Source organism: Dipteris shenzhenensis, chromosome 32 (genome assembly GCF_047967505.1).
Source record: "Dipteris shenzhenensis isolate YYH24624 ecotype China chromosome 32, Dip_SZ_1.0, whole genome shotgun sequence".
NCBI lineage: Eukaryota > Viridiplantae > Streptophyta > Polypodiopsida > Gleicheniales > Dipteridaceae > Dipteris > Dipteris shenzhenensis.
In genome coordinates, this window is record NC_141627.1 from 37,797,946 (window position 1) to 37,806,114 (window position 8,169).

General features: G+C 41.4%; 1 protein-coding gene across 9 annotated transcripts; it reads left to right on the forward strand.

Annotated features, from left to right (window-relative positions):
* Positions 1-1,282: 1,282 nt before the first annotated feature.
* On the forward strand, positions 1,283-6,908 carry LOC147880702 (calcineurin B-like protein 1). 9 transcript variants are annotated; one of them, XM_087371042.1, is made up of 9 exons: positions 1,283-2,006; positions 4,904-4,956; positions 5,083-5,183; positions 5,518-5,598; positions 5,709-5,770; positions 5,908-6,016; positions 6,134-6,186; positions 6,381-6,461; positions 6,573-6,908. In XM_087371042.1, exons 3-9 carry the CDS (start codon positions 5,105-5,107, stop codon positions 6,768-6,770), a joined length of 663 nt encoding a protein of 220 aa, XP_087227168.1. In that variant the 5' UTR covers positions 1,283-2,006; positions 4,904-4,956; positions 5,083-5,104; the 3' UTR covers positions 6,771-6,908. The 9 variants fall into 9 exon arrangements, 7 of the variants coding, with proteins under 7 accessions (XP_087227168.1, XP_087227166.1, XP_087227165.1 ...); XM_087371040.1 differs by having other exon boundaries at positions 5,062-5,183; positions 6,573-6,907; XM_087371039.1 differs by lacking the exon at positions 1,283-2,006 and adding an exon at positions 2,353-2,415.
* The last annotated feature ends 1,261 nt before the right edge of the window (positions 6,909-8,169 follow it).

Here is an 8,169-nt window from a genome sequence, read left to right on the forward strand (position 1 = left end):
CCAAAGGCTTACCTCATCCCCTACCGAGAGTGTGCGCCTTCTTGTCAAGCCCCCCTTGGATAGCTAGGGCCTCCACTTAACCCCTACAAGGATGCCATCTTTTTTGTCAAGCCACACAAACACCATCCCAAGTAGATGTTTAAACTAGAATTTACACCTTCGAGTGTACACTACCCAACTCTTCCAAATCCAAGAAATCTCTCCATCTTGCTTCACCAGTCCTCATATGACCATAAAATCTTTAAAATGCCCAACCTCAAACTAATGCTAGAATATATAAAGGCTGAACATCTCTTTTGATCCCTTCAATTTCTTGCAACCTATGCGATCTCTTGTAGTGGTGTCCGATTCATCGTCTTTCTCCTCTTGAGCAACACACTTGAGCAACACACTAAAAAATGGGCCACCCAATCAAGGTATGCATGGCATTGGGTTTCCTAATGGCCGATTGGTCCAGGAATTCGTCCTGACTGGTTGAGTGCCTCACTAGTTAGGGTAGGCAACCTAGAAGGAAGTTTTCCTTTTCTAAGCCCTCGTTAAGCCATGTGTCGTGACTATAGGTGTCAATCTTTATTTATGAAGATCCAAGGGTTTGAAACATGCTTTTTAGATCATTAAGCCATGTGTCGTGATTATAGGCGTTGATCTTTATTTATGAAGATCCAAGGGTTTGAAACGTGCTTTCTAGAAAATCAAGCTTTTATGAGCTCTCCTTAAGCCACGTGTACAATTTTAGGCCCTTGATTTTAGATTGATGTAAGGGACTAAAACACTCCTTCCAAATTTGACCCAAAAGCATACTTTTTTAATTCACTCTTCCAGCAATTCTATTATATAAGGAGGGAGATAATTGCATGTTTTCTTTCTTGCCATCACTTGATTGAGTAATTTGTTGGACAAAGCTAAGTACCTTGCTACTGAAACCCCAATTGGATAATAGTGAGGATTCAGGTCGAATTTGGAGTTAAAGCCATGACGAAAAGGCTGCCTACCACAACCTAGTTAATTGGGTCGAGCGTAGGGTAGTAATTCCGCTCGCTCATCGGTCTGCTCAATTTTCATTGGCTTGGGCAAGCTCGGGAAGGCAATGGGACTAGAAGTCATAGCCAAATGGCAACTTGATTGGCTAAGTGGAAAATGGCGCTCCATGCTCCGGTGCCACTTTGAGCACCAAAGCTCAGTGGACTAGAATTGAGCCTAAATGAATTCAACCGTGTGAACAAAATTTGAAGCAGCTCCGTCACTGTGCACAGGCCCTAAGAAATGGGCGACAAGCCAGATTATTACAATCAACAACAGACAGTTCGTGGCTTACTTTAGAGTTCTTATAGTCAACAATCTTGCGAGTTGCGATGATTGCAGAGCCCGTTCACCATAAAAAATGGCGTAAAATGTACCAGGTTTAGGTGGGCGATTATCGCACGGTGACGGAAGCGTTCACACAGCGACGAAGGTGGCAGTGGGAGTGATCATCAGCACTATCTAAGCGAGGTCCACTCCAACCAACGCAGGAGAGCAAGACAAGAAAAGATTGCAGGAGTGATGGGCAATAGAACCTACCGACACAGAGAAGAAAGAGAGAGAGAGAGAGAGTATGATGGAGATGGGCAATGGAAGCTATGCTTGAGACGAAGACACAGAGGGGAGAGAGAGAGGGGGGGGGGGGGGGGGGGCGGGCGTTGGAAAGGACATGCAGAGAGAGAGGGAGACAGGGTGAGTGAGAGATGATTGTCCGCCATTTGTCGTCCTTATCCACACTTTTACCGTCGAATTGCCCCTGCACCAACCCTCGTTGCACCGGGCCCGGCACAGTCTCTGCTTTTATTCCCGCCTTCCTCACGATACTTCCACCCGTGATGCCAGAATATTTTGTTTTCCTGAGTTGCAAGCTCTCTCTCTCGGCCATCCCCACACATCAAGCGCGCGTCAAGCATGTTTGCTAACACATCAGGAACGTAGCCGGAATACTGCGCACCATTTTGGTTGTGTGGAGCTGTTATAATCATGTGTGCACCACCACCTTTTAATGTAACATGTACTTTCTACATGACAGAATCTTGGAATAACTGATTTCGGTGGCTCTATATACTTTATTAGATTATAAGCCTTTAAAACTGATCTTTCTCTACACTAATGGTGATTGATATTGTGTTCAACCGGGTGAAAGCTATGCCATCAGTCGAAGCTGATTTTTGTTGAAGACATACTGGTGGATCTGCTAAGTTCATTGCCAAGGTAGCTTTCTTAGCAGCGAGGCATTGCAGTGCGGCCAGTTATGGGGTTGAATTCTAATCCGGAACACTACACTTTATTAGATTATTAGCCTTTACGACTGATCTCTACACTCGGAAAATAGAGATCTGCTTGGTTCCATGCAACCTCCGGACTCTTTTCCAACCGAATTCCTGGATGCTGGTATTAATAGCCTCTTCCTTCAAATGATCAGGAAATCATTACATTTACTCGTCGTTATGTTCTTGAGGACCGTCTCCTGTACCACAAAACGTAATTTGAGTGGATATAAACTGGTAGAGCTTTACGAGTGTCCTTTCTTCGGTAGGATTGAGGCTATTAACGACAGGCTTCAAACAAAAGCATTTTTAGACTCTTAACGATGAATTAAAGGTGATGGATATGCTTTGTATTTGGTCTCCTTTATATCCAACGATATTTTGAATCCTTGGACTTTCCCTTATATAAGAAATTCCAAATAAAATTGCCTAAGGCTAAGAAAATATTAGAATTTTGTAAACGGATTTTAGATTTATAGAAAGGTTGAATTGCACTAATTTTGTCACATGGGGGGTAGATTGGGTTTGCTTTTTATCAACGTAGTCATCCCTGGGCGGCTTGTATTCTCCTGTGACCTTTGAAACAGTTCTGTCTTAAATTGAAATTGGAACTAAAATACTCTAAATGTGTGTATGTGTGTGATCCTTGAGGGGATGTCAGAGAATTAGGGTCAATTCCTATATATCAAACACTATCACAGCCGCAGGATGTCGTAGGGCTAGGATAGCTGTTGGTGAGTGTTTTACACTTACAATAACCCAGGAGTATGGGAGGCAGTATCAGGGAATATCATGATTGGGCAAACTGATGTGGTTAGCTAACATGAAAGTCGGCTGGTTGTGTCAAGGGAGGATTGAGAAGGAATTGATCAATTTGACTTAATCTTTTATCTAAAGGGGCTCTGGACGCTAGGATCTGCTACATGCATGGATTCCAATAGCTGTAATACCAGAGTAGAAATCAACCATGTTATAATCTGAATGAAACCAGCTCCCAAAACTTTCTGATCTCACACTCTGCCCATCATAAGCCACAACAGTCTCAGAATCTCAAAGGTTGCTCTCAGAATCAAATTTGTGAATCGTCTTACTGCGACATAAGTGTGAACAAGATGATTCTTCAGTCTAGGCCTGTAAACTTTTCAACACCCAATTCCAAGAATGCATGCTGTGATTTTCATACATGGAGGCTGCACGGGGAACAAGTGGGAGCAGAGTGAAAATGTTAAAGATCGGATGGAGATGGTGACAATCAAGGACAGCGAGGAGGAGTGAGTCATTGGCTAAGGGGGGTCTTGTAGGTAGGGGATGCTAGGATCTGCTACATGCATGGATTCCAAAGGCAGTAGTAGAACAAGATAGTTCATGATATCCTCAGAAACCTAATAACAGAGCAGAAATCAGCCATGTTATAATATGAATGAAACCAGCTCCCAAAGCTTTCTAATGTCACACTCTGCACATCATTAGCCCCAACAGTCTCAGGGATCAAATTTGCAATTTGTCTTACTGCAACATGGAACGTGAACAAGATCCTTCTTCACAGTCTAGACCTGCAAACTCTTCAACACCCGATTCCAAGATGCGATTTTGGTAAAGTCAGGATGTGGGTTGGAGTAAATGAATGCTGTGATTTTCATACATGGAGGTGGCATGGGGAACAAGTGCAAGCAGAGTGAAAACAGTGAAGATCGGATGGAGATGTTAAAAGCAAAGGACAATCAAGGACAGCTCACATGTAAGGGAGGAGGAGTTAACGAGGAGTGAGTCAGAACCTTGAATGGTCATTCAACCTGCACGTTAAGGTTGGGTCAAAAAGCAAAAAACAAAAATGCTCCTTGTGATGCGTATCCTCTAAATCAACTACTTGAAAAATGGTTGAGTTAAAATTAACTAAAACTTCAAAAAAAATCCCAATATATTTTGATAGCATCTAGCACATTATCTTACCTACGGCTCTTAACTAAAGTAAGAGAGCTCAGTTGTATCCCAAACTTTGACCACGTACTTACCCATTCTTTACTGGTAAGAATCGTGGGTGACTGCTTGGATTAACCTACTAAATCTAGGAAAAGCTCCAGGTTGACATTGATGTCAGCTAAACCCACCTAGATGGAGGCTGATTAAGGTAGTGCGAGACAGAGGCCAGTGGACCTTGGAGAGTTCTTGACCTCAACAGAATGAGACCACCCAATACATACACTAGCTCAGCACATTCCATCACAAAGAGAAGGATGCCAGAAAGCTATAAAATATCTTATCACCATGTACACAGGGTGGCTGTAAGCATGCATGTGGTGCGCAGGATGACCACTGTAGAAAGATCAGTCACCATGGCATGGATGATGAGTAGAGGAATGCATGGTTATTATGCGGGCGGAGGATAATTACAGTATAAATTTATGTATGTTGAATAGACCTCTGAAAGAATTATAACCTGGGGGGGTGTAAACATCCTGTTCATGTAAAACCATGCAAAGAGAGCGCACACGTGCACACGATCAACATAATGAAGAATAAAATTTTGACTAACAGAAAGGGTGGATATATCTGTCTCTAACAGTACTACCTCTATGAGGTGCAACAAGTGACGTACCAATCTTCTGTTGCAGAGTGAGAGACTTAAGCGGCTAGCTGGATGGAAGCTAGACAGGAATGCACAAAGGTCTGTCGGAAATCCTGTTTGATTTTCTTAGCCATTGAGCTGATATGGTTACGTTATTTGTATGATGACGGAAGTACGTTGATGCCATTTCACTTTTATCACCAGGGTTGTTCAATTTGGATGTAGCATCAAGGAACGGATCGTTCACATGGGCTGCTTTCAATCCATACTTACCAAGCAAGTTCCAGGGTATGAGAACCCTGTAGCTCTTGCAGCAGAAACCTCTTGTAAGTTGCTTTTTGTTAATCAAAACTGATTACATTGGATAGTCATACTGATTACGTTAGATAGTCATGTCTATGTCCATGATGTGGAAAGGGGAATGCCCAATAAAAGGTTTGCATGTATTTTTTACTCCTGTTCCTTAATAGGACCAGAACTCTTGCTTAGTTTTCCCAGCCCTTAATATCTGTATTCAGGGCGTGCTCTGCAATATCAAAATTAGCTCAAGTCACTTCCTTTGTAAGCCAGCCCTGTCTGCATTCAAGCGCATTATTAAGATCAGCACATGCTGGTTGGGGTAAGGATTGATGTGTAAATGTAATGGGATTTTGATTCCAGTTACTGTGAGTGAGGTTCAGGCCTTGTACAAACTTTTCAAGAAGATAAGCACCTCTGTGATTGATGATGGCCTGATACACAAGATATTAACATTTGTTTTTGGGTTCTCTTGGGAAGAAGCTATGCATTTTTGGAATGTCAAATGAAAGTAGCTTTTTGTTAGTGACTGATGTTCCCTTTTGGTAAATGTTAGGAAGAGTTACAGTTGGCTTTGTTCAAAAACAAGAAAAGGGAGAATCTGTTTGCAGATAGGGTAAGCATTCTCACACGCGGGTCATAATAGCAGAGGGCACAGAGGGTTATTGTGTGAGGAAACTGGTTTAGACCTTGAAGAGAGGACATTCACAAAGCTGATAACGCTAATTTGACTCGATATCTCTGGATGAATAGGTATTTGATGTTTTTGATATGAAAAGAAATGGAGTCATTGAATATGGAGAATTTGTTCGGGCACTTAGTGTCTTTCATCCAGATGCCTCCGAGGAGGAAAAAATTGATTGTGAGCTAACTGAGCATAGCCTCGATTGTTAAGCTTTTAGTTTTATATTGTATTTGCACAGTTTCATTATTGATATATTCCTGGCTTTGTGGACCAATATTTCTCCAATCGGTACAGTCGCATTCAGGTTGTATGACTTGAGATGCACTGGTTACATTGAGCGGGAAGAGGTGAGCTTTGAATCTTGTATGGTAATCAGGGTTGTATTCTTCTGTCCGCATTCCTGGAAAAAAGAACAGCTTGCAGCTTGTGCTTATACTGTTTGCTTACTCATTTTGAATCTCATTTGTCATGTATTTTTTGGAGTTTGTCTAGGCACAAAATGGTACTGAACTTCGGTATGCTATGGTTGGTATGGTGACAGCTTAAACTGATGTTGATTGCACTGTTCAAAGAGTCAGATATGAAACTCTCCAATGAAGTTATTGAGACTATCCTTGAGAAGGTATCCTCAGTAATATGCAGGTGACTTGTGTAAGCACTGGTCTCATCTTTGGATTTAAAGTTTGCTCAATTTGAGTTCTCTTTCATCTCATATATACCTTCAATTTTCCAGACCTTTGCAGAAGCGGATGTAAATAAGGATAACAAGATCGATAGAGATGAATGGAGAAGCTTTGTTTGTCAAAATAAATCTCTTCTAAAGATAATGACAATACCTTATCTGAGGTATGGACTGAAATTCGTTTTTGTTTGTGTGCTTTTGTATATTTTTCCACTTTTTAGATTCTCTGTATTATCAGAGACCTCATAGAGGATTGTATGCCCGGTTCATGGTAAATGGATTCCGCATTAATGATGAAAAGTGGACATTTACCTTAGCACAATAGCATAACCACAAACCTTTGTGGGCCATAGTTGTACAAGTCTCATCACATTGAAAATGGACTGAGGAATCTTCCAGCTATAGAATATGTGATTATGAACTCAATGGAAACCTTTGTGTTTGGCAATGCAGGGTATTTCACGCAATCACAAGCACAATCATGCCTTTGCGCTATCAGGCGGCCCTGACTTGGAAACCGGGTATATACCAGTGGTAGTAGTAACACTACTTGTGGTAGTCTTATACCGGTGGTAGTAGTGATACTATCGCCGGTAGCTTAACAAAATACTACTGCGAATATTATTACCGTCGGTAGTAACAGTATTCCTGCCTAGAATTCTATTGCTACCGGTGGTAATATATATTACCGATGGTAATATATACATTACTGCTAGTACTAATATTACCAATGGTAATATATACATTACCGCCAGTAATACTACGGGCCCAAGATATATGCCAACCATTGGGCTCATTTTCACCAAAAGTGGAGGTCAAAATCCTCCTTTCTCTAAGTCTTGGCTTATGGGCCTGGACCAAGGTCCCGCGTCTCGAACTAAGAAATTACTTAGCATTTGTTACATGCATGCATTGAAAGAATCATTTGTGCATTGAAAGTTATTAGCTTTTAGGAAATCTTTAAATTTTTATATCAATGCATGATAATTCATTTGCATTTCTTGTAATTAAAAGAATAAATAATGCATAGGGTGGGAGTTGTTGTCAGATGCTTGCCTCCTCACAATTGTGTGGCAAATGCAACTCTTTGCTAGTGTCAAGTGACAAAATATGAAGAGGGGAGAGGAGAAGAGTGGAGATGAGGAGAGAGGGCACAGTTAGAGAGCACACCACAAATGACTAACTGTACACTAGATTTAGTTGAAAAAATAGAATATATACAAACCCATTTAGGGTTAGGGTTAGGGGATCTAACCCTTTCCTTTATAGCACTCTATAAGGTTAGTGCTATGCACATATGATCACGTGATGGTGCTATGCACACATGATCACATGATGTTGAGCGTAAACTCTCAACACTTTCCCTCAAGATCAACATCATGAAGTAGGCCTTCCCTCTGTGTCAAACCAAGAGCTAGTCGGTGTTTCTCGAATAGCTCTTTACCAAGTGGTTTGGTAAAGATGTCTGCAACATTCTCTTTGCTATCACAATGCTGCAGTGTGATGTCACCAAGTAACACTCTTTCTTTGACATCAATGTGCTTTGTCCAGGAGTGATATACTGGATTTTTGGCCAATGCTTGAGCCGATTGATTATCACAGTATATTATTGTTGGCTTTGACTCATCAAAGTAATTTGTTTCTGACA

Excerpts from the sequence above, each read along its gene's own strand:
- LOC147880702 (XM_087371038.1), top strand. Across the intron at positions 5,771-5,907 it reads AGAATCTGTTTGCAGATAGG|GTATTTGATGTTTTTGATAT; the intron begins GTAAGCATTCTC and ends CTGGATGAATAG. Across the intron at positions 6,017-6,133 it reads CGAGGAGGAAAAAATTGATT|TCGCATTCAGGTTGTATGAC; the intron begins GTGAGCTAACTG and ends CAATCGGTACAG.